Source organism: Diceros bicornis, chromosome 15 (assembly GCF_020826845.1).
Source record: "Diceros bicornis minor isolate mBicDic1 chromosome 15, mDicBic1.mat.cur, whole genome shotgun sequence".
NCBI classification, from domain to species: domain Eukaryota; kingdom Metazoa; phylum Chordata; class Mammalia; order Perissodactyla; family Rhinocerotidae; genus Diceros; species Diceros bicornis.
In genome coordinates, this window is record NC_080754.1 from 59,577,199 (window position 1) to 59,603,517 (window position 26,319).

The window sequence follows — 26,319 nt, forward strand, 5'->3', positions numbered from 1 at the left end:
TGACTTCCTCCCCACCCCAGCTGTTAGAACTAAAAGCCTTGTCTCCTGAGTCTCCAGTTACTCCTTAAGCTAAAACCTTAAGGTCTTTTAACTCAGGCTGCTGTTAAAATGATCCCCCATCCTGCTCTTATGCAGTTGGTTTTTTGAACTCTGATATAGGACAGTAAAATTCTTCCCATCAGATTTCATCTTGCTTTAGCCCTGTTCCAACCTGTTGAAAGCTTTTTAGGTCATAATTACATCTTCTAAGGAATTTGCTATTTTTTTCCTGCTTTTTCTTATCTACAGAATTGAATAAGCCTATATTCATTTGTCTTTGATAAGAAATATCGGGAAAAGGCTGAAGATTGGCCTGTGATTAAATCCTAGAGATTTTCTCCCAGGTTGACAGAGATGCTCAAACAACCTTAAAACGTAAGCAGGAGGGTGGGTCGGTGGCTGGGTTGGTCAGCTGGGTTGGTGCTGTATCCTCACAGTCCAGCATGAGTCCAAGAAATGTGTTGAACAAGTGACTGCATGGAAGATGCACTGGCTGTGATGGGTCAGCCAATTTTGAAACCACCCAGGCACTGTTTTGGACTCACATTTTCCATTTTGTTCTGAAGGACTTTTCAGTGCCCTGCCCTTTTCAGAGAAGCGTAATTTTTTTTTTTTTAATAATTTTATTTGTTTATTTTTCCCCCCAAAGCCCCAGTAGATAGTTGTAGGTCATAGCTGCACATCCTTCTAGTTGCTGTATGTGGGACGTGGCCTCAGCATGGCCAGAGAAGCAGTGCGTCGGTGCGGGCCCGGGATCCGAACCCGGGCCGCCAGCAGCAGAGCGCACCCACTTAACCGCTAAGCCACAGGGCCGGCCCCAGAGAAGCGTAATTCTGTGTGTTATCTCAGGCTTCCCTTGATCTTCTAGCTGAGGGACCCTGTTGACAATGGGGGTGAGGTGAGTCAGGTGGAATGTTCTGAGGGACCCTGCTGGCTCCTGATGGTCGTTGATTTTGTGTCTCCATGTTCACTGATGTTTACAGAAGCTCAGCGACTTGTTCAGGGTCATTTGGAGTATAAATTCATTAACATTCCCCTCAGCAATTCCTCCGTTTCTGAAAAGTGTATTTGGAAGGGAGGACAAGTTGAAAACTGGGTGAGAATTAGAAAGAGCTGAGCATGATTTGCTTGGAGATTGAGTGTTGTTTGCAAATATATTAGGCTTTCCCTTTTTTTAAACGTTTCTGGTTTAGCTTTGACAACTCTTCATCCCTGAGGAAGATCAGAGGTGCTGCACTACGTGGAGGAAAGTATGGAATGCCAGGCCAGCGGGATACAAACAAGTCAGGAAGTGGTTACAGACCCCGCTTGGAGGTGAGGATGCCTGGATTCCCAGCCCTGCTCTGCCGGCTGCGAGACCCTGACTGAGGAGAGGTCCCCAGCTGACAGTCTCCTTAGCTGGAAGATAAATGTCATAATAACGGGGCCCATCAAATAGTTGGAGGTGTGAAAAGTGCTCACTGCAGTCAGGGCCGAGCAGAGCTATTGCTGAAACGAGGAGAGAGGGGAGCCTGAGGAAATGGATAAAATGGAAAGCAGGTTCTTTTTATCGTAAACCTTTGTTTGCCCTGACAGAGTAAAGCATATTTCATTTTGAAGCGTCATTAAATTAGGCGTATATAGTGGTTGTAGTTCATTCATTCAATAAATAAAATTTGATTCGCTATTAAACGCCCAGCTGTGTGCTTCAAGGTAAAAAGATGTAAAACCTTATCAAATATGCACAATCCTGCAAGTAGTTTGATGCCACTAAAATATCTCAGACCTCAATTTGAAAAGGTTATTTTGTAGTTCTCTGGTTGCCAGAAGCACCTGTTGTAGGACTTCTTACAGTGCAAATCATGCCCAGAAAAACAATGTCATTCAGTTGTAGGAAGACCGTGGTGCAGAAGAAAGGGTCATGGGAGAGAGGAGCACACGTGTGGAGGAACCAAGAAAGCCCACTTGTGGCGTTGTGGACCTCTGTGAGTAGTTCCTGTGGGCTTATGTCTACAGGGTAGCAGAGCAGTAGGAATTTTAAGATCCTAGAGGAGACATAGTCCTTGGACTCTAAAAGAAGGCATACTGATTTGGAGGGAGAAGGTGGATCGACCAGGGTTGATTTGCCTGTTTAAATGTGTATTAGAGCTTGTGATGTCATAGACATTGGGAGCTAGCATTTGTAAATGGAAGGAATATGGGCAAATGAGAGTGAGTGAGATGGAGCGTATAGTGTGGACTTGAATAATAACCATCGACTTAGCTCTTACTGTGTGCCAGCCCCGTCCTAGATGTTAAACGTGTCATCTCATGAAACGTGGTTTCTGCTGCAGAAGGTCTGGGGGCCCGAGGCTCTGCATTTCTAACAAGCTCCCAGGTGGTGCCCACGCTGCCCTCTGAGGGGCTAGAACAGCATGCTGGAGTCACCTCGGAGGCTTTAAAAATACTGCTGCCTGAGCCTCGCCACCCTCTGAAACGCTGATTTAGTTGTTCTGGGATGCGGCCTGGTGTCCAGAGTTTTTCAGGTTCTCCAGGAGATTGTAATATGCAGCAAAGTTTGAGAACCACTGGGTTAAGGAAAGAAGGGGGAAGAGAGAAGAGGTAGTCAGAGCTCACTGGTTGTGTTTGTTTCTGACATAATTGGAGGCGGTCAGGGTGGACCAGTTTTGATTGCTGTGTTTGTGAATTAATGTGTTCAGCTTGGGAGGGTACTCCTAGGAACATTTTCCTCAAGAGTGTGTATTCATGTGTGGTCCCCCCCTTATAAGGAACAAGAAATGGTTGATGTGTGTAATTATGATTTGTATTAAACTCAATGTGCATAGGACCTTTTTTTAGACGATTAGCGTTTCCAACCCCTTTGCAGTATTGTTTCTTATGTAGAAGAAAAGTAGGAATGTTGCACAACTGGTAATAGTTTCATAGTGATCTTTAGCACATGTTTTCTTTTTGGATGACCCTGGATCTCACATGCTTGGGCTTAGAATTTCAGTGAAACTTGTTTTTTTGTTTTTTCCTGTCTGGACATTTTAAAATGCACATGATCAGAATCAGTGTAGCCTATTAGAAGAAGGCTTTGTGTTAAAAGATAGCTGAAGAAAAGTAAATATCATCTAACAGAAATTCAGGAGGTTATTCTTGGGTTGAGCTTATTCTTGGGAATATTTTCTTAATGTATTAGGTAGATAAAAGCACGTTTCCAGACCATTTGCACCGTATTCAAATATCCACCAAGCACCTCCTGCATGGTGGGCCCGGGGATATGGCCGTGAACAGGATGGGCTGGGTCTTTGCACAGACCTCACAAACCTCACATTATGAAGGGAGCAGGCAGTAAACACATAGACAGACAAAAACTTCCCTGTGGGGTTAAATGCTGAGAGTTAAGAGGGAAGTGATAGAAAATAAGGGCTGGGGAAGTACTTGAGGTAAGAGGTCAGGGAAGGACTCTTCTAAATGCCATGTTGCTGAGACCTGCAGCCTGAGAGTGAGCCAGCCTTTCCAGGAGCCAGCTTTTGAGTCAGAGGGAGAGCAGGCGCAGGCGGTTGTGGCTGAAGTAGGAGGGGAGGAGGCAGGGGCAGATGAGGTGGAGGCTTGTGTATTCCTGTGGAGAGACAGACTTGATAGCTTCCTCGAAAATATTACATTGGTATCTTGAAGCTTTTATTGTCTTTGTGCTGTTTTTTGCTTTCACAAAATTTTCTCTAATGAACATACATTGGCAATTGAAAAAATTTATGCATCTTTTAAATAATTAAATTTGCTTTTTATTTTGCAGAAAATAACCAACGTTTTCACATCCCAGGATAGAATTTCAGGTTATTTTGGCTTAAATAATTGTACCGTTGCAGTACAATTGTTCTGTTTCTCTGCAGTCCTTGCATTTGAACTGATTCCTTCATGCCCACCCCCCCCCAATTTATTTTCTAGTGCCCAGCATGGTTTTTCTTTATTTCTTTATTTATTTATTTTTTGATGAGGAAGATTAGCCCTGAGCTGACATCTGTTGCCAGTCCTCCTCTTTTTGCTGAGGAAGACTGGCCCTGGGCTAACATCCATGCCCATCGTCCTCCACTTTATATGGACAAGCAGTGTGTTGGTGGGCAGCCGGGATCTGAACTCGTGAACCCCGGGCCGCCGCAACTGCTGCGCCACTGGGCGGCCCTGCCCAGCAGGTTTTTGATGCAAGATAGAAAGGTCTGTATCTGCATGAATTAGTTATTACTGTTGTTAATAATTCATGTCTCAGGTTTTGAGGGTGGGAATCGAGTCCTTCTGTGTAAAGATGTAAGGCTGTGGTGCTGCTTGAGTGTTTCTGTCAAGGTTCATTGGATGCAAGAAATTAGAAGCCACTCAGAGCAGCTCTAGTCAAGAGGAGTGTGGCAGACTCCTGGATAGGAAGGGTGTGGCTGAGACTGAGATTTGAAGTCCCGTTTGATTTTGTCTCCGCCACGTACAAGCCCTGACTGAGCAAGCTACTGACTCTCCCCAAGCCTTGGTTTCCTTCCCTTTTAAACGTGAACGGTAAAGGTTTGAAAAGTGCCTAACTTTGTGGGCTCTCTTGAAGATTACATGAGGTGGGGCCTGGTAGACCCTGCTGGTGCTGTTGGCACGACTGGGGCCCCCAGGGCGAGCGTGTCTCGGAGACACCTGCCAACACTGACCGCACGCAGTAACCAGACACACGAGTGACTGATGGGATTGCCAAGCTCTTTTCCCGCTTCTGCTGAAGTGTAGCATGCAAAAGAGAAGTGCACAGGTTAGAAGATGAGTCGTCAGAGTGAGCACACCTGGAGCCACCGTGTGGGTCAAGAAGTAAAGCGTGGCCAGCACCCCACACAGTCCGCGCAGGCCCCTCCCCATTGTATTTCCTCCCTCTCCCCAGAGGTGACAGTGTCCTGAGTTCTAACCCCACAGGTTCCTTTCGCCTGCTTTTCAGCTTTGTGTAAGTGGAACTGTAGTGTCTGTTCTTACTGTATCTGGCCTCTTTAGCTCGACATTATGTTTGAGAGATGCTCCGTGGTGTCATGGGAGGCTGTAGGTTGTTCGTTTTCATTTTGTATGATGTGCTCTTATATAAATTTATTTCTCTCTTCTACAGTGGGTTGTTTCCAGGTTGGCTGTATCGTGAATAGTGTGTTATTACGAACCTTCTTGAATGTATTTTGGTGTCCTTACGTACGTACACATTGTTGAGTGTTGTACCTAGGAGTGGAGTTGCTGTATTACCGGTTACATGTATGTCCAGCCTTAGTGAATAACACAAAAAAGTTTTCCAAAGTAATTGAACTAATTCAATTTTTTTTACTCCCAACTACTCTTAAATTTTTGTTTATTAATTCACAGAAACTAGTTTCTCAATTCAGTAAATACAAAAATGTTGTAGAACAGGATTTCCAGAATGTGGAATTCTAGTCCTGCCAGAGGCTCTGAAAATTAAAATAGGTTCTTTGTTCAGATAAATTTGAGACACTGCATGATATATCCTCTTCTCAGAGAATGTATATTAATATATGAAAAAGTCTGAAAAGCTTTCCATTGAAAAATAATAGTTTAAATTTGTTTGAATGATTTCCGATTTTTTGGTCCACAGAGCTCGTGAGGCTGGAACACCTGTAAATGAGAGGCAGATGCAGGCTGTGACTGGACGGGGCAGTGAGGTGGCTGTCTCGGGCTGCCGTCAGTTCTGGGGCTTAATAACTGAGAAGCCAGTTACTTCTCTGAGGATAGTGGTTTCATTTGATGGTTAAAGCATTGGCACACTTAATAATCTGGACCTGACAACCTGTTTTGTCTCTGGAGGTTTCTGGGCTTTTTTGTTATTTGGGATCTTTCTTCAGCTCTTGTGGATCTGCCACAATAGCAGATTATTACAAATATATACTATAGAACAAGTGTCATGAAGAGATTCTGGATACCAGTCCTTTGTTTTATTTGTTGTAAATATCTTCTCTAAGTCTGTGGCTCACGTTTTAACTGTGTTTATGATGCCTTGTCCTGTAAGTAGTTTTATGTTTTAATGTGACCCAGTGTTTTTTTCCTCTCTTTTATGAGATATGCTTTTCGTGACTTGTTTACAAAGGCTTTTCCCACACAAAGGTCACAAATATATTCTGCTATATTTTCCTGTAATTGTTTTAGTTTTGCTTTTTTTACGTTTAATTATATTATATACCTGGAATTTTATTTTGGAAATAAATACGAATATAATTTTACTTTTTCCACATTTATTCTGAAACCGTTTATTGAATCCTTTCCACATTGCCAATTATTGAGTCCCTGTGTGTGTGGGTCTCCTTCTGGCCTTGCTCTTCAGTTGTTTGATCTGTGTGTCTGTGAAACTGTTTTTTTTTTTTTTCTGAGGAAGATTGGCCCTGGGCTAACATCCGTGCCCATCTTCCTCCACTTTATATGGGACGCCACAGCACAGCTTGACAAGTGGTGTGTCGGTGTGCACCCAGATCTGAACCTGCGAACCCCGGGCCGCTTAAGCGGAACGCACAAACTTAACCACTACACCACCGGCCGGCCCCTGTAACACTGTTTTGGTTACTGTAGTTCTGCAATATGACTTGATAACACCCAACGCACCCCCACCCCACTTCATTCTTTGTTTCCAAAATTATGTTGGTTATTCGTAAATCATTAAGTCTGTTTCATAATCCCAGGAATTTGTTGATTAATTTGGGGAAGTGGAATCTTTACATCTGAGTTTTCTTATCCCCGAACACGTCCTCTCTCTGCTGTATCCACATCTTTTTTTATATTCTTCAGAAAGGTTTCTGAGTTTTCTACATCCGTGTCCTGCACATTTTTGGTTAGCTTTATTTGACACTCTGTAGTTTTTGTTGCTGTTGTGTTTTTCCTGTTAGATTTTTATTTTTTTTTTTATTGTTTCTGATTTGTAGGTGAGCTCTGTCCAGCATCTTGGTAAACCTGTTCTTACACGTCGTCTTTTTCCCCTTGAGTTTTCTACGTAGATGATTATATAATATGAAAACAATGGCGGTTTTTTTCTCTTCCTTAACAATTTTTACGTCTTATCTCCTCTTCCTGTTCTAGTGGATAGTGAGGCTCTCTGGAACAATGCTGAGTAATAGAGGCAATAGTGTGCGTCCTAGTCTTCTTCCTGACTCTAATGGAAATGGTTCTGAAGTTTCATCATTGAGTTTGCTATAGTTTCTTTAACAGGTTAAGGAACTTTCCTTCTATTCCTAATATTTGTTTTTTTAATAATCATCTTTATTGGCTTCTTTGTTTTTCATTATTTTCTGCTTTATCTTTATTATTCCCTCTATTTTCTTTTTTTAAAGTCAGCTTTTTTTTTTTTTTTTTGGTGAGGGGCATCAGCCCTGAGCTAACATCCGTGCTAATCCTCCTCTTTTTGCTGAGGAAGACCGGCTCTGAGCTAACATCTATTGCCAATCCTCCTCCTTTTTTTTTTTTTTTCCTTCCCCAAAGCCCCAGTAGATAGTTGTATGTCATAGTTGCACATCCTTCTAGTTGCCGTATGTGGGACGCGGCCTCAGCATGGCCACAGAAGCGGTGCATCGGTGTGCGCCCGGGATCTGAACTCGGGCCACCAGTGGCGGAGCACGTGCACTTAACCGCTAAGCCATGGGGTCGGCCCCCCTCTATTTTCTTTGTAATAACATTGGAATTTTTTTTAACTTCTTGAGCTAAGTATTCCTCTCACTTATTTTCAACCTATTTTTTAAAAAAATATATTATTCATTACGCTAAATGAAAGAAGCCAGACTCAGAAGTCTGCATTCTGTATCATTCCGTTTATGTGACATTCTGGTAAAGGTGAAACTGTTGGGACACAAAACAGGTTAGTGGTGTCTGGCGGTGGGGCAGGGCTGGTTGTAAAGGGACGCGAGTAGAATTTTTATTGTGAGGGATCTATTTTATATGTTGATTGTGCTGGTGGTTATGTGAGTGTCATAACTTACAGAACAGTGCGATAAAAAGGGTAGATTGTACTGCATGTAAATTATATACCAGTAAAAAATATCAAATGGTTACAAAAAATGTATGTAAAGTAATTCTTCTTAAAAAGATAGATTATTTTTAAAAGATTATTAATTTTCTGCAAGGACTGCTTTAGTTATATCCAGTGCATTTTTATAAGTAGCACTTTTTTAAACAGGGAGGGGAAAATTTTTATTTTCATTGTTTTGAATTTTAAAGAATCAAAATAATATAAAAAGTAATATGTAGGGCCGGCCCCGTGGCTTAGTGGTTAAGTGTGCGCGCTCCGCTCTTGGCGGCCTGGGTTCAGATCCCAGGCGCACACTGACGCACCGCTTCTCTGGCCATGCTGAGACCGTGTCCCACATACAGCAACTAGAAGGGTGTGCAACTATGACATACAACTATCTACTGGGGCTTTGGGGGAAAAAAAAAATAAAGTAATATGTAAGTAACAAACTAACATTACTTAAGTAATATGATAAAGTAATATTAAGTAATATAACGGTATAAACAGGGGTACCCTCACCCCTTTTTTGATCCTCCCCATTCCTTGCTGCCCACTTTACATGTGTGTCTTTCCATTGTTTTTCTCATGCACATACAAATATATATTTTTATTTCCTCTTCCTTTCTGATAGAAAAGTTAGCAGATTATAAGCGTTGTTCTATACGTCCTTCACTTAATATGTTCTATAAATGTTTCCATGTCAGTACATAGAGAACATCTTCATTCTTTCTTTTTAATAGCTGTGTAGTATTCCATTGTGTGGATGTATTGTGGTTTATGTAAGGAATCCCTCATTAATGATCCCTTGGGTTATTCCTAATTATTTGCTATAACAATGTTTCAACCAATAACCTTATATACATACCTCATTTTAGACATATGTAGCTATGTCTGAAATAAATTCCAGGAACAAAATTACTGATAAAAGAGTAAATATATTTGTGATTTGTCTAAGTATTTCCAAATTGGCCCTCCATAGAGGTGTTACCATTTTATACTCCACCAAAACTGCATGAGGGAATTTTTTTCTTTCCTTAATTCTCTTTAGTTTTTATTACTGAAATATTTTAAAGTAAATACAGATGTTTGACATTCTATTCCAAATACATCAGTGTATGACTCTTAAAAATAGGAAAATTAAAAAAATTTTTAAATTGTTTTTAATAGCTTTATTGAGGTATAATTTACATACCAAAAAATTATTTCATTTTAATTGTACAGTTTGAAGAGTTTTACTAAATTTATGGAGTTGTGCAAGCATCACCACAATCAGATTTTAAAATATTTCCATCACCCCAAAATATCCTTCATGTTCATTTGCAGACAGTCCTGGATCCCACCCCTAGGCAAACACTAACATACTGTCTACAGACTTGCCTTTCCTGGACGTATTAATGGAGTCTTACAATATATGGTCTTTTGTGTTGGGCTTAATTTACTTAGCATAATGTTTTTTAGGTTCATCCATATTCTGAATTCTTACAGCTGATATTGGTTATGGCCTATATCAGTACTTTGTTTCTTTTTATAGCTGAATAGTATTCCATTGTGTGGATAGACTACGTTTATTTATCTAGGAACATTTTCTTTTGTAGCCAGTTAACATTATCACACCTAACAAAATTAATAATCCTCCTAATCACCTAATATCTAGATTGTCTTCACACTTCTCCACGATCCAGTCCAGAGGATACACTGCAATTGTGTATGTCCGTTAATCTCTTTTAATCTAGAGCCATCCCTTTTTCGTGGCATTGACTAGCTAAAGACACCATGCTAGTTGTCCCATAGAGCACCCCACCTCCTGGATTTGTTTGATTGCTTCCTTGTGAGGTTCCTTAGCTTGTTCTCGTAACCTCTGTATTTCTTGTAAAATTGGATTAGATTCCAGTTAAACATTTTGGCTAGGATGCATGAGAAACAATATTGCATGCTCCACATTGTATCTCATCAGGAGGCACAGCGTGTGCTTGTTGCACCATTTGTAATACCGAGATTGATGGTTGGCTGAAAGGGGTGGCACTCTGATTCCTCCAATGTAAAGTCCTTATTTTTTCAGTCCTTGCAAGGAAAATGTAATCTTTGGCACCATACAGATGTCTAGTTCTCCATCATCTTTCATTTGATGATAAAAACACTGATTGATAATCATTGCCTGAATTAGTAATTTCATAGAGGTTGCAAAATGATACTTTTTTTTTTTTTTAGAGATTGGCAAACTTTTTTTTGTTTTTTATTTTTTTATTATGAAATTTTTGTTGTCCATTATTGTTTGTCAGTCACCATATAAGTGCATCCCTGCACCCCTTATGACCACCCCCACCCTCCTAGCCCCTGGTAACCACCAAATAGTTCTGTCTGTCCGTGTGTTGGTTTATCTTCCACATATGAGTGAAATCATACATTGTTTGTCTTTCTCTTTCTGGCTTATTTCACGTAACATAATACCCTCCAGGTCCATCCATGTTGTTGCAAATGGGATGATTTTGTCTTTTTTTATGGATAAGTAGTATTTCATGGTATATATATACCACATCTTCTTTATCCAGTCATCAGTCGAGGGGCACTTGTATTGCTTCCATGTCTTGGCTATGGTGAATAATGCTGCAGTGAACATAGGAGTACATAAGCCTCTTTGGATTGTTGATTTCAGGTTCGTTGGGTAGATACCCAGTAGTGGGATAGCTGGATCATGAGGTATTTCTATTTTTAATTTTTTGAGGAATCTCCATACTGTTTTCCATAGAGGGTGCACCATTCCCACCAGCAGTGGATTAGGGTTCCCATTTCTCCACAGCCTCTCCATCATTTGTTGTTTTTTTGTCTTGGTGATTATAGCCTTTCTAACAGGTGTGAGATGATATCTTTGTGTGGTTTTGATTTGCATGTCCCTGATGATGAGCATCTTTTCATGTGCCTATTGGCCATCTGTATATCTTCTTTAGAGAAGTGTCTGTTCATTTCCTCTGCCCGTTTTTCGATTGGGTTGTTTTTTTGTTATTCAGTTGTGTGAGTTCTTTATATATTATGGAGATTGATCCCTTGTCAGATATATGGTTTGCACATATTTTTTCCCAGCTGGGGGATTCCCTATTCATTTTGATCCTGGTTTCATTTGCCTTGTAGAAGCTCTTTAATCTGATGAAGTCCCACTTGTTTATTTTTTCTTTTGTTTCCCTTGTCTGAGTAGACATGGAATTCAAAAAAGATCCCTTTATGGCTGATGACGAGTAGTGTACTACCTATATTTTTCTCTAGGAGTTTTATAGTTTCAGGTCTCACCTTCAGGTCTTTGATCCATTTTGAGTTAATTTTTGTGTATAGCAAAAGAAGATCGTCTACTTTCATTCTTTTGCGGTGGCTGTCCAGTTTTCCCAGCACCATTTTTTTTTATTGTGAAATTTTTGTTGTACGTTATTGTTTATCAGTCACTATATAAGCCCAGCAACCATTTATTGAAGAGACTTTCCTTTCTCCACTGTATGTCCTTAGCTCCTTTGTCAAAGATTAGCTGCCTATAGATATGAGGTTTTATTTCTGGACTTTCAATTCTGTTCCATTGATCTGTGTGTATGTTTTTGTACCAGTACCATACTGTTTTAATTACTATCGCTTTGTAGTATGTTTTGAAGTCAGGGATTGTGATGCCTCCAGCCTTGTTCTTCTTTTTCAGGATTGCTTTAGCTGTATGGGGTCTTTTGTTGCCCCATATGAATGCTAGTATTCTTTGTTCTATTTCTGTGAAGAATGTCCTTGGGATTCTGATTGGGATCGCATTGAATCTGTAGGTTGCTTTAGGTAGTATGGACATTTTAACTATGTTTATTCTTCCAATCCAAGTGCATGGAATATTTTTCCATTTCTTTATGTCATCATTGATTTCACTCAATAATGTCTTATGGTTTTCATTGTATAGGTCTTTCACTTCCTTTGTTAAATTTCCTCCTAGATATTTTATTCTTTTTGTTGCAATTGTAAATGGCATTGTCTTCTTGAGTTCTCTTTCTGTTAGTTCATTGTTGGTATATAGAAATGCAACTGATTTCTGGAAGTTGAGTTTGTACCCTGCCACTTGGCTGTAGTTGTTGATTATTTCTAATAGTTTTCCAATGGATTCTTTAGGGTTTTCTATATATAAGATCATGTCATCTGCAGACAGCGAGAATTTCACTTCTTTGTTGCCTATTTGGATTCTTTTTATTCCTTTTTCTCGCCTAATTGCTCTGGCCAGAACCTCTAGTACTGTGTTGAATAAGAGTGGCGAGAGTGGGCACCCTTGTCTTGTCCCTGTTTTCAGAGGGATGGTGTTCAGTTTTTCCCCATTGAGTATGATGTTGGCTGTGGGTCTGTCATATATGGCCTTTATTATGTTAAGGTACTTTCTTTCTATACCCATTTTGTTGAGACTTTTTATCATAAATGGATGTTGGATCTTGTCAGAAGCCTTCTTTGCATCTATTGAGATGATCATATGGTTTTTATTCCTCGTTTTGTTAATGTGGTGTATCACATTGATTGATTTGCGGATGTTGAACCATCCCTGTGTCACTGGTATAAATCCCACTTGATCATGGTGTATGATCTTTTTAATGTATTGCTGTATTTGGTTTGCCAATATTTTGTTGAGGATTTTTGCATCTGTGTTCATCAGGGATATTGGTCTGTCGTTTTCCTTCTTAGTATTGTCTTTGTCTGGCTTTGGTATCAGGGTGATGTTGGCCTCATAGAATGTGTTGGGAAGTGTTCCATCTTCCTCTATTTTTGGAATAGTTTGAGAAGGATAGGTGTTAAGTCTTCTTTGAATGTTTGGTAAAATTCTCCAGAGAAGCCATCTGGTCCTGGACTTTTATTTTGGGGGAGGTTTTTGATTACTGTTTCAATCTCTTTACTTGTGATTGGTCTATTCAGATTCTCCATTTCTTCTTGGTTCAGTTTTGGGAGGTTGTATGAGTCTAAGAATTTATCCATTTCTTCTAGATTGTCCAATTTGTTGGCATATAATTTCTCATAGTGTTCTCTTATAATCCTCTGTATTTCCATGGTATCCGTTGTAATTTCTCCTCTTTCATTTCTAATTTTATTTACTTGAGCCTTTTCTCTTTTTTTTCTTACTAAGCCTGGCTAAGGGTTTGTCGACTTTGTTTATCTTCTCAAAGAACCAACTCTTTGTTTCATTAATCCTTTCTACTGTTTTTTTGGTCTCAATTTCATTTATTTCTGCTCTGATTTTTATTATTTCTCTCCTTCTGCTGACTTTGGGCTTTGTTTGTTCTTCTTTTTCTAGTTCTGTTAGGTGTAATTTAAGGTTGCTTATTTGGACTTTTTCTTGTTTGTTAAGGTGGGTTTGTATCGCTATGAGTTTCCCTCTCAGGACTGCTTTTGCTGCATCCCATATGAGTTGGTACGGTGTATTTTCATTTTCATTTGTCTCCAGATATGAATTTGATTTCTCCTTTAATTTCATCAGTGATCCATTGGTTGTTTAGTAGCATGTTGGTGAGTATCCACAGCTTTGTCACTTTCCTGGTTTTTTTCCTTGTAGTTGATTTCTAGCTTCATGGCATTATGGTCAGGAAAGATGCTTGTTACGATGTCAATCTTTTTAAATTTGTATAAGCATACCTTGTTTACACACATATAGTCTCTTCTTGAGAATGTTCCATGCACGCCTGAGAAGAATGTGTAATCTGCTGTGTTTGGATGGAGTGCTCTATATATATCTGTTAAGCCCATCTAATCAAGTTTTTCGTTTAAGTCCATTATTTCCTTATTGATTTTCTGTCTGGATGATCTGTTTGTTGATGAGAGTGGGGTATTAAGATCCTCTACTATTATTATGTTGTTGTTAATATCTCCTTTTAGGTTTGTTAATAGTTGCTTTATGTACCTTGGTGCTCTTGTATTGGGTGCATATATATTTAAAAGTTATGTTTTCTTGGTGGAGTGTCCCTTTTATCATTATATATTGCCCCTCTTTCTCTCTCATTACCTGTTTTATCTTGAAGTCAACTTTGTCTAATATAAGTATGGTGACACCTGCTTTCTTTTGTTTGCTGTTAGCTTGGAGTATTGTCTTCCATCCTTTCACTCTGAGCCTATGTTTGTCTTTAGAGCTGAGGTGTTTCCTGGAGGCAGCATGTTGTTGGGTCTTGTTTTTTAATCCATCCCACCACTCTGTGTCTTTTGATTGAAGAGTCCAGTCCATTTACATTTAGGGTAATTATTGATATACGGGAGCTTGTTGTTATTTTATCGCTCTTTTTCCAGTTCTTTTGCATTTCTTTTGTTTCTCGTCCTGTGTGTTTCAGACTACCAGTTCAGTTTGGTAGTTCTGTATGGCGGTTCTCTTAGTTTTCTTTTTCTTTATTGTGTGTGATTCTGTTCTGATTATTTGGTTAGTGGTTACCATGAGGTTTGTAAAAAATCTTGTGGATGTGATAGTCCATGTTTTGATGGCCTCTTATTCCCTTAGACTAAGTCAATTCGATCCCTTTCCTCTTCCCCTTCTAAGTTATTGTTGTCACATCTTATTCCTTCTTGTGTTGTGAGTTCGTGTTTAACATGATGAGGTTATATTTATGCTTGGTGCTTACCTTCCCTTGATCTTTGGTTTTATAATTAAGTGTTTGCTAATCTATTTTGATAGAGGACTGCAATTTTTCTGGTTTTGTCGACCTGTTTTCCTCCTCATTCAAAACTTTGAATCTCCTTTCTCTTTTTTTCCTCAGGGATGAGGGCCTTCTTGAGCACTTCTTGTAGTGGGGGTCTTTTGGCAATGAACTCCCTTAGCTTTTGTTTATCTGGGATAGTTATTATTTCTCCATCATATCTGAAGGATATTTTCACTGGATAGAGTATTCTTGGCTGGAAGTTTTTGTCCTTCAGAATTTTGAATACATTGTTCCACTCTCTCCTAGCCTCTAAAGTTTCTGTCGAGAAATTGGCTGAGAGCCTGATACAAAATCCGTTGTATGTTATTTTTTTTGGTCAGGCTGCCCTTAATATTTTTTCTTTGTCATTGAGTTTTGCCAGCTTTACTAGTGTATGTCTTGGAGAGGGTCTTTTCATGTTGATATATTTAGGAGATCAATTTATTTCATTCACTGGTATTTCCAGCTCTTTCCCCAGGTTTGGGAAGTTCTCAGCTATTATTTCTTTGAACAAGTTCTCTGCTCCTTTTTCCCTCTCTTCTCCCTCTAGAATACCTATAATCTTTATGTTGGGTTTCCTAATTGAGTCAGATATTTCTCAGAGAGTTTCTTCATTTCTCTTTAGTCTTAGTTCTCTTTCCTCCTCCATCTGGAGCATCTCTGCGTTGCTGTCCTCAATATTGCTAATTCCTTCCTCCATATTTTCAGCTCTGATGCTTAAGGTTTCCAGATTTGTCTTTATCTCCTCTATTGGGGTTTTCATCTCTAAGATTCATGATTGGTTTTTTTTTATAGTTTGTGAAGAAACTCCTGATTTCATTGAATTATCTGTCTGTGTTTTCTTGTATTTCATTAAGCTTTTTTATGATGGCTATTTTAAATTCTCTGTTGTTAAGGTTATACATTTCTGTGCTTTCCGCGTTGACTTCTGGGTGCTTGTCATTTTCCTTTTGGTCTGGATATTTAATATATTTTTGCATGGTGCCTGTCGGTGTTGCCTTACTTTTCCTCATAATGAAAATATATGGTCTCAGTTTCCTCTTGCTGCTGCTGGGTGGGGGTCAAGGGCTGTGTATTCTGGCGTGCCTCAATCCGTGGGCACTCTCGTTGGCCTGTGGCTGATCCGAGGCGTGGCTGAGTGGAGGCTGCTGGGGGGTAAGCGTGGGAACAGCTGGGACTGGAGCACAGCTAGGCCAAAGCAGCTGGGGCTCGGGTGCAGATGGGTTGAAGCAGCTGCAGCTGTAGTGCTGCTGGGCCAAAGAAGGAGGAGCTGGAGTGCAGTGGGCCAAAGAAGCTGGAACTGGAGCGCGCTGGGCTGAAGAAGCTGGAATTGGAGCGCGCTGGGCTGAAGAAGCTGGAACTGGAGCACGCTGGGCCGAAGAAGCTGGAACTGGAGTGTGCTGGGCTGAAGTTTTGCTGGCACCAAGTCAGCTGGAGCCTGAGCACAGGCCAAGCCGAAGCAGCTGGAGCCAGAGGGAGGGTGGGCGGTCAAGCTGAAGGAGCTGGGGCCGTGGTATAGTGTAGTTGGGGAAGCTGGGACTGTCACTTGGTCCAGCCGGAGCAGCTGGGACTATAGCGCGGTGGAGCCTGAGCTGCCGCTGCCCCTGGTGTTGGGGTGCGGGCTCGCCCTGCAGCTGGTCAGGCCCAGGCACCTGGGGGCCGCTGCCCCTGCTGGTGGGTCCCGGGCACCTGGAGGCCACTGCCTCTGGGGATGGGGCTGAGCTAAGGCGCCGCTGTGCTGAAGCGCTGGTCGGACGGGCCAGGTCGGGGAGGGGTACTTACTTTCGCCTCCCTGATCTCAGAGGTTTCTCACCTCGCTGTTGCTCTCTGCTCTCCTGAGGGGCTAGCTTGTTGAAACTACCCTTGCAACAGTTACGCTCCTTCCGTAGGGGGATCCCCTCGGGCTGTGAGGGGTCTTGGAGAGCACTGGTTTTCACGTGGTGAGCCACACCTCCCCCTCCTCTGAGAGCCGCGTGGTTTCAGTCTCTGGGTTGCAGTCCAGGGGAAGGAAGGGAGCTCCTCTTACCTCCTTCCACTTGCTCTGGGGATTCCAGCACCTCAGTCCTTGGGTGTACAGCTGCCTGGGTGCCTCAGACGTCCCCTCTGTTGTGTGAATAGCTTCTATTGGGTTATGAATGTCCTTTTTGTTGTGTCTTAGGGGGGAGAGTTCAATGGGGAAAGCTTACTCTGCCATGATACTGACATCACGCTTCAAAATGATATTTTTCTTAATCTAACATTTCATCTACATTTATAATTGGCATTTTTCCATAAAGATGAGCTTTTCCTCTTCAGTTAGAGCTATTTGCCTCCCCTGAACTACAGATCATTATTTAAAGCAGGAAACAAAATGCTTGTCTCCCACTTCCCCTCAATAATTTTCAAGTAAGTGGTTGGTGTAATAGCTGCCTCATTGAAACGTACATCACTGGTATTCAGTTATAATTGCAATATGGTGTTCTCTTTAAATGTATGGATTAAACAAATTGTCTGTGTAAGGGTTTTGTTTCCAAACAGATTTTTTTTTGTTTATGTTTTTCAAGTTATGTTTTTGTGGTTGAATTATAATTATGGTCAGAGAATATGGCCTGTGTTAAATTGAGTTTTTAAAACTGTTGAGATTGCCTAGGTAACCTAATACTATCAGTTTTTTAGTAACTGTTTCATGTGGTCTTGAAACGAATATTCCTATTCTTTTTATTGAATGAAAGGTGCTAAATGTTTCTGTTAGATCAAGATATCAATAATATTATTTGAAACACTTATATCCTTATTTTTTTCCTGCTTGATGTGCTAGTTATTTAGAGAAATTTGTTAAAAATCTCCCATTAGGATTATGAATTTTTTCATTTGTACTCATACTGTTCAGGTTTTGCTTTATATATGTTGAGACTATGTTTTTGTGGTTATATAGCTTCAAGAGTGTTAAATTATCTTGTTGGATGGTACATTTTACGTGTAACAAAATTTCCTTGTGCTTTCTTTTTTTTTGAGGAGATCAGCCCTGTGCTAACATCTGCGAATACTCCTCTTTTTTTTTTTTTTGCTGAGGAAGACTGGCCCTGGGCTAACATCCGTGCCCATCTTCCTCCACTTTATATGGGATGCCGCCACAGCATGGCCTGACAAGCAGTGCATCAGCGCACGCCCGGGATACGAACCAGCGAACCTTGGGCTGCCGCGGAGCACACGCACTTAACTGCTTGCGCCACCAGGCCAGCCCCCTCCTTGTCCTTTTTAAATGCTGTTTATTTAAAATACATGATGTTAATAATTAGCTATAGCAGCCTTTTGATTGGCATGTTCCTTATTTGTTTCTTTCCTCATTTGTAAACTTTGTGTGTTGTTTTGTTGTAGGCATGTGTCTGATAAGCAGAACATGGCAGAATTTTAAATCAAGCTGAGAGTCTCTATTTTAATAGGTGAGTTCACATTTACATTTACTCTGACGATACATTTAGATTTCCTTCTGCCCTCTGCTTTTGTATTTTCTGTTTACCATGCATTTTCTTGCTTTTTTCCCTCTTCTACCCTCTGTTCAGTTGGTAGCTTGCTTTGTTTCTTTCATTTCTCAGACAATCAGTTTGGAAGGTGCATTTCCATATCTGTTCTTTCAATGGTCACTCTTGGTTAATACATTCTTTTTTTTTTTTTTTAAAGAAGATTTTATTTATTTATTTATTTATTTTTAATTTTTTTTCCCCCAAAGCCCCAGTAAATAGTTGTATGTCATAGTTGCACAGCCTTCTAGTTGCTGTATGTGGGACGTGGCCTCAGCATAGCCGGAGAAGCAGTGCGTCGGTGCGCGCCCAGGATCCGAACCTGGGCCACCAGCAGCGGAGCGCGTGCACTTAACCGCTAAGCCACGGGGCCGGCCCCACGTTAATACATTCTTAAATGAATTTTTCTGCAACATGTTAAAGTTTATCGCTATCTCCTTGTTCCTCCTGAACTAGATAAGGATGTTAACACATTTTAATTTTCCTCTGAAAAGCTTTTTTACAACTATGTCAATTTTATATAGTATTTTAGTTTCACTTTTTTATTTCTTTTCTTTTCTTTTTTTTTGTGAGGAAGATCAGCCCTGTGCTAACATCTGCCCATCCTCCTCTTTTTTTGCTGAGGAACACTGACCCTGGGCTAACATCTGTGCCCATCTTCCACCACTTTATGTGGGATGCCGCCACAGCATGGCTTGCCAAGTGGTGCGTCGGTGCGCACCCAGGATCTGAACTGGTGAACCCCAGGCTGCTGCAGCAGAGCGTGTGCACTTAACCGCTTGCACCACTGGGCCAGCCCCAAAGTTTCACTTTTTTTTTTTTTAAAGATTTTATTTATTTATTTTCTTTCCCCTCAAAGCCCCAGTAGATAGTTGTATGTCATAGCTGCACATCCTTTTAGTTGCTGTATGTGGGACGTGGCCTCAGCATGGCCGGAGAAGCGGTGCATCGGTGCACGCCCGGGATCCGAACCCGGGCCGCCAGCAGCAGAGCACGCGCACTTAACCGCTAAGCCACGGGGCTGGCCCATGACTTTTTTTAATCACATGAAAAAAATAGTTTTGGGGTTGGCCCTCTGGCCTAGTGGTTAAGTTCGGTGCACTCCGCTTCGGCGGCCCAGGTTCAGTTCTTGGGCATGGACCTACACCGCTTGGTGGCAGCCATGCTGTGGCGGTGACCCATGTAGAAAATAGAGGAAGACTGGCATAGATGTTAGCTCAGGGTACATCTTCCTCAGCAAAAAAAATATATATATTATTTTTTGTTCTTGTTCTCTTTTTTTATTACTATCTATATTCATTAGTTTTCATTATCTTTTAATAATCTCCTTGCTTACCTTTGTCTCTTGCATTCCCTTCCTTCCTCTTCAGCTCGTTTTTCTGCATAAAATGCATTGTTTTGGTACTTCTTTCAGCTAGAGTTTGTGGATTTTTTTTTTTAATTTTATTTATTTATTTTTCCCCCAAAGCCCCAGTAGATAGTTGTATGTCATAGCTGCACATCCTTCCAGTTGCTGCATGTGGGACGCGGCCCCAGCATGGCCAGAGAAGCAGTGCGTCTGTGCGCGCCCGGGATCCGAACCCAGGCCGCCAGCAGCAGAGCACGCGCACTTAACCGCTAAGCCACGGGGCCGGCCCTAGAGTTTGTGGATTTTTAAGTCCTAATCTGTTTGCAAGTGTCTTTGTTTCACCTTCATTTCACTTGAATTCTCTAAAATTCATCTGTAAAATAGGTACAATAAAACCCACTACGTAAGGTGATTGCAGGACTAATAACATTTGTGGTAAACACTTTATAAACTGTTTTATATATGTGTGTTTCTGTGGATATGTATATATAATGCTATTGTTAGTAACTAATGTAAATCCTGTTAGATTTATATTAGAATTACTGTATTTTCAATGGATTTTAAAAATCATTCCTTACTATGTTGAGATCATATTTGCTGAAATAATAGAGAAGAATAATAGAAATATCATGAATTGTACATGGTCACACTTTGGGGGGAAGAGCTGGGATAAGATGAAACTCAGGATCCTGACTGCCAGATTAAGGTGACTGCCATTCAGTGGGACTTGAGGTAGGCAGCATAAAATCCAATTTTTTGGCTTTGTTTTTATCTGTTTACAAACACAATACATGAATAGTGTGGAAAAGCCAAATGACAAAAAAAGAAAAAAGAAAGAAAGAAACCCCACAGAATAGAAACCATTGACATAGGGGGACACTTCCTTCCAGACACCTGGCTCTGCACAGGTGGCTGTAAGGGTTTATAGAATCTTATCTTTTCATCTTTGAAAAGGAATCATATCACACATACAGTTTTGCATCTGCATTATTCACTTAGTGATATGTCAAGGGAATATAGACAAGCATCGTTGCATGTAATGAATAAATACGTGGTGTTGTATGGATGTATCGTAATTTTGTTTAACCAGTTCCCTGTTGGGAGCATTTAAGTCAAATTTTCCATATTATAAATTATGCATAGTTGCCTGATTATTTCTTTAGGATAAATTGCTAGTGGTGGTATTGCTTGGTCAAAGAATGTGCACATTTAAAATTTTCGAATTTCCCTCCAGAAAGTGCACAAAAATTCCTTCTCCCCTCACACATACTGAGTATTGTCACTTTTTCTCTTTAATTGCCAATTTGTGATTTTTGTCAATATCTCTGCTTGCGAGTTTGAACATCTGTATTATCAACCATTTTTAGTTCTTTTGACAGTTTCCCTTTTGGCCATTTATTCTCTTGTAGTTTTCATCTTTTTTCTGTTATTAATCTGTATGAACTCTTTGTTTATTGGGCTCATCACTTCTCTGTCATAAATGTCTCAGGCATTTTTCCTCAGTTTTTTATCTTTCAGCCTTGTTTGTGCTTTGCTTTGATTTTGGTTTTTTTGTGTGTGTGTTTCAACCTTGCTCAAGAACTTCTTGAAATTTCTATTTGATCAAAATTTCCTTTATGGTTTCTGGGTTGTTTCCTTATAACGGAGTGATTGGAAGGTCTCTCCTACTTCAAAATTACTGAAATGTTCGTCCATATTTTACTTTTCCAGGGTCATTTTTCTCTCATTTGGATCTTTAATCTGTTTGGAGTATTTTTTGGTATGAGGAGTGATAGGTATCAGTGCCTCCCTGTTTTTCACATCCTGCTCTTTAAACTTGACTAGTGAAAACCAAGGTATAAGCCTCCTGAATTGGGGCAGGAAGTGAGATGTGCTCAGTGTTTTTGTTTATTCACGTGTCTTGGGAATTTGTGAGTAGAGATGGAGGTTCAGAGGGAAGGAGTGAGTTGGGAAGTGGTAGCTGGTAATCGCATGTCGGAGTTGCCTGTTGTGTGTGTGTCGACAGAGAATTAGAGAGGACACCAGCAGGGTGTGTTGTAGAAGTTCTGTGTTTCACTTCTGTCCGTGACCCTGAGTTCTTTCTCCAGGGAAGGGGAACTGTAGTGGGTGATGTGCGACACCACGGACGGGAGAACTTACACATGCTGTAAGCCGTGAATACCAAGAGCCCTTTTTCCATGAAGAAGCATGAACTCTCTGAATTCTGTGGACTAGGGGTATATCTTACAGAAATTCCAGGCGTTATTTTTGACTACTACTTAATACTGAATGTCCAGTTGAGGAAATTGAAGGTCTTGCACTCAGAAGAAATAAATCAAGAAGAAGGTATGAAATAGAAATATATTTATGGCTCTGAAACATAATTTTCTTCAAGTAGTAAGAATTCATCAAGATTATTTCTTTAGAATAATCCCTTTTGATAATAAAAATCAATTTAGAGACACGAACAGGATGGACAAGATGCCAAGGGCAGACCCACAGCTGGTGGTGGCAGCCTCTGTTTGTGGATCCCCTACCACTGGCCAGATGCTTTGCACACGTTATGATTAATCTGCACTTGCTTAGCATCTTCAGTGTAGAGATGGGGAAACCGAGGCTGCAAGAGATAAAGGACATACTTGCTCACCCTGGTTGGTAGAGGACAGAGCTGGGTGTGGACTCTGGTCTCTGCCTCAGAGCCACCTGTGTTGTGGGCCACCTGGACTCTGTTCTGGCCGACCCTTCAAAGGCCTCTCCCTCCTCTTGGACTAGATAGTTCCTCTTCTTTTTGCTGCTTTTTTATTTTCTTGATGGGCCCAGAAGCCCATCAAGATGTCATAACCACAGTCACATTTTCACGTTTAGAAACCAGGACTTGTAGAATGCTTATAAGACAACTTTTATAATAAGATTTGCTGTTTTGAGTTCTCCCCATTATTGAAGAGTTGCAGGGCCTCCATTGCCTGTGTGCAATTGTAAATGGCGCCCCTTGCTCAGGGCACTTGCCATTTGTCCGAAGTTTGTTATAATGTGCTGATTTGTTAGAACAAGGTGTAAAACTGCCATCTGACAGCTGTTGTAATAAATGTACAAGTTGTCGATGGCTGACAGGTAAGTGGAGCCCCCTAGGGTTGTGCAGTATCTAGCAGCCAGCTGAGGAGAAAATGTAAGAAGGTGTTAATTTATTCCATCATTCTCGTTCTAGATCTATTCTGTTTGAGGTTTTTCCAGGGGCTGGCTGTGTAAGTTGGGGGGAGGGGTATCCCTAGGGGGTGGGATGGACAGACCTACATTTTTTCCTTATATAAATGGAAATAGCATACCAAGTCAGCGTTTGTTGCACTCCTGCTGTAGGCCGCCCTCTGTCTTGCACTTTGACTATTGTGAGAAAAATGTTCTTTGCTACCAAGGTCATAGAACATAAGTGGAGCAGTAAGACATGTGTACATGAAACCAAACTGGAGAGAGTTTGCTAAAACATTCCCTTGCTTTGCATGACTTAAAATATAGAAAGCAAGAGAGAAGAAAGGTTATTGTGGCCAGAAGTAATCAGTTCAGGTAAGATATGGCCAGATGGAGAGGATAAGGAGTCTGGAGAGCGTGTCATTTTCACATGTATTAACAGGCAGAAGAGCTGTGTGCAAAGACCTAAGATTGACCCTTGTAGACCAGCCTTCCCATGTGATGACGTTAACGTACGTCCCCCATAGCAAATTCTGGGTTCCCAGATGACTGTGGGTGAATGGGCCCCGTCAGAAGCTCCTCAGCCTACCCCCCATGGTGTTGACGTGTCCCCTGCTCTGAAGTCCTGAGCATCTGATAGATCAGTCTGTGCTATGCTGCATGCCGTGCTTACATGTAACCTCGGGATTTTCTGCTCCTCCCACTTCCTGCTTCCTGTGGTCTCCTTAGTGCCTGGTGTAGTCTGTGGATGGGGAAGATGTGTAGTAGACACTTAGTGCCTGGTATAGTCTGGATGGGGAAGATGTGTAGTAAACACTTAGTGCGTGAATGTCTTTAGATGGAGGCCTGTGGTCTTGGTGCCAGGAAAGCCCCGTGGGATTCCAGGTTGTAATCCAACCTCATCCTCAGGATCTGGAGCAGAGCTGAGGCCGCGGCTGTCACTCCACAGTGAATGCTGTGTGTCACCTAGCTGTCTTCTTGTCACAGCTGGAGGTTCTGTATAAAAGCAAGTGTTTTAGGAGGTTCCATCCTGTGATTCTGATCTGGTGCATGATTTCTGAATAGATTGGAATGGGAAACACAAAAAAAAAACCCACAATACTACAGACAGGCCTTGTAAGCTCCCACTATCCAGAATGAGCACTAAGTTCGGCCAATGAGGTAGAAAGGGACCTGGGTGGCGTTTTGGGCAAGTAAGGCTATTTCACAGTCTGAGCATTTAAAAACTCCAGCGATGGTTATCCTGTTTGTGTCTGAAGGACTCATCGTTTGGGTGAAGACTCTCCACCTTTATCTTATCCCACCAGCAGGTCACCATGAATAATTGTAGCTACTGGGTTTTTCTTACTCTAGATTTGCTAGAATCCATATCCGATCGCACAGCTGAGAAGGACCCTTGGTTTATTTGGACATCTTGCGTTAAATCCTTTACATACTTCATGGTCATGGTGGTAAAGGAGGGATGCAGGTTTTTTGTAGAGGGGGAATTTATTGTAGATTTATTTTTTAACCCCCTCCGTTACTCATCTCTTTCTGTCCCTCTGGACATTCAGGACAAAATCATATTTCAACAGTTATGTCAAACAAGAAGTATTAATTTTCCCCAAATAATCAAGGATGTGTTTTTAACCTCTGTCTTAATTTGAAAAGCTGAAGTACGTTTTGGTTGTTGGTGTCCCTTTTCTTACAGTTCAGTGAAGTGAAGCAGATTCAGGTCAGAGTTTTTGGTTTTGCTTTGGAGCTGCTGTTCTCCGACTCTCTCCTTAAGTGATAATCAGATATCGTTTGAAAATGTGTGGTGGGTGGTAGAATACTAACCAGGTCTTTGATAAATTTTTCAGAACCCGAAGCTCGCGTGCTTCCAAGCTGCTGTGGATGGCCCTGGCTCTCGTGACCACCCTTCCGAGTAGGATGTCACTGAGAACCCTCAAGTGGAGCCTCCTGCTGCTGTCACTCCTGAGTTTCCTGGTGATGTGGTACCTCAGCCTGCCCCAGTACAACGTGATCGAGCGTGTAAACTGGATGTACTTCTACGAGTATGAGCCAATTTACAGACAAGACTTCCGCTTCACACTTCGAGAGCATTCAAACTGCTCTCTTCAAAACCCATTTCTTGTCATCCTGGTGACCTCACACCCCTCAGATGTGAAAGCCAGACAGGCCATTAGAGTTACTTGGGGTGAAAAAAAGTCGTGGTGGGGATACGAGGTTCTTACGTTTTTCTTATTAGGCCGACAGGCTGAAAGGGAAGACCAAGTTTTAGCATTATCTTTAGAGGATGAACACCTTCTTTATGGCGACATAATACGACAAGATTTTTTAGACACATATAATAACCTGACCTTGAAAACAATTATGGCATTCAGGTGGGTAACTGAGTTTTGCCCCAATGCCAAGTACATCATGAAGACAGACACTGATGTTTTCATCAATACTGGCAATTTAGTGAAGTATCTTTTAAATTTGAACCACTCAGAGAAGTTTTTCACAGGTTATCCTCTAATTGATAATTATTCCTATAGAGGCTTTTACCAAAAAACCCATATTTCATACCAGGAGTATCCGTTCAAGGTGTTTCCTCCCTACTGCAGTGGGTTGGGTTATATAATGTCCAGAGATTTGGTGCCAAGAATCTATGAAATGATGAGTCACGTAAAACCCATCAAGTTTGAAGATGTTTATGTTGGGATATGTTTGAATTTATTAAAAGTGGACATTCATATTCCAGAAGACACAAACCTTTTCTTTTTATATAGGATCCACTTGGATGTCTGTCAGCTCAGACGTGTGATTGCAGCCCATGGCTTTTCTTCCAAGGAAATTATCACATTTTGGCAGGTTATGCTAAGGAACACCACATGCCATTATTAATTTGACATTCTACCAAAAGCCTAGAGAAGGACAGGATACTTTGTGGAAAGTGTTCAAGTTGGTGCTGTAAAATCTCCAATGGAGAACTCATGGGAGGTCACGGTGTGGGCTTACACTGAACTGAAACTCATGCAGAACCTGTAGACTCGAGACTGGAGGGTTCCACTTGTGATTTATTTTGAAAAATCAAGTCAGGCCCTTTAAAGATGATGTTCAGAGGAATTAAACATCTTATAAAGGAATTTGTGTTTTTTGTTAACAAAATTAATAGGACCAAACCATTTGAACATGTCATTCTGTAGACTAGAACTTCTTAAAAGGGTTTTGTTGAATTATAAGCTCATTAGTCCATAACAGCAAAGCAACGTGGCGTTCTATTCATTGAACAATCTAGTCAAGGGTTTTGTGTGTGTCCTACATGGATTACCAATTTTTAAAAATAATATAATTCTGTGTAAAAAAACAACTAAAGTTATACTGAACAGAATTTCATCTCTTTTTGGTCATTTAGAAAGTTCTTCATCAAAAAAAAAAAAAAAGTTCTTCAGGATGTTGCAGTATTTCAGAGGTATCAATTATTATTTAATGTTACTTAGAACTTTCTGGGTGTTTGTTATGGTTGTTTCTAAACTGTATAAACAGAATAGTGAATCACCCTGTACATTTGAACTTTTTTCCAGTTACTTCACTGATGAATTCATTATTGATAGCTCCATTAATGTGAAGTCCTTGGTCGTTATTGTGTATCAGTAATCTCTTGGACTTTGATCAATATTTTACCATGAT

General features: G+C 40.8%; 1 protein-coding gene across 11 annotated transcripts in view; it reads left to right on the forward strand.

Annotated features, from left to right (window-relative positions):
- B3GALNT1 (beta-1,3-N-acetylgalactosaminyltransferase 1 (globoside blood group)) overlaps positions 1–26,049 on the forward strand; it is a 76,613-nt gene extending 50,564 nt beyond the window's left edge. For 8 of the 11 annotated variants that reach the window (XM_058556430.1, XM_058556434.1, XM_058556428.1 and 5 more), the window contains exons 3-4: positions 18,010–18,074; positions 24,504–26,049. In XM_058556430.1, the coding sequence (XP_058412413.1) occupies positions 24,538–25,533 (996 nt within the window). In that variant the 5' untranslated portion in view covers positions 18,010–18,074; positions 24,504–24,537 and the 3' untranslated portion in view covers positions 25,534–26,049. Of the gene's footprint in view, positions 1–5,119; positions 5,197–18,009; positions 18,075–21,587; positions 21,678–21,756; positions 21,826–24,503 lie in introns of those variants that run through there. The other 3 variants (XM_058556436.1, XR_009222293.1, XM_058556437.1) reach the window with 3 other exon arrangements.
- The last annotated feature ends 270 nt before the right edge of the window (positions 26,050–26,319 follow it).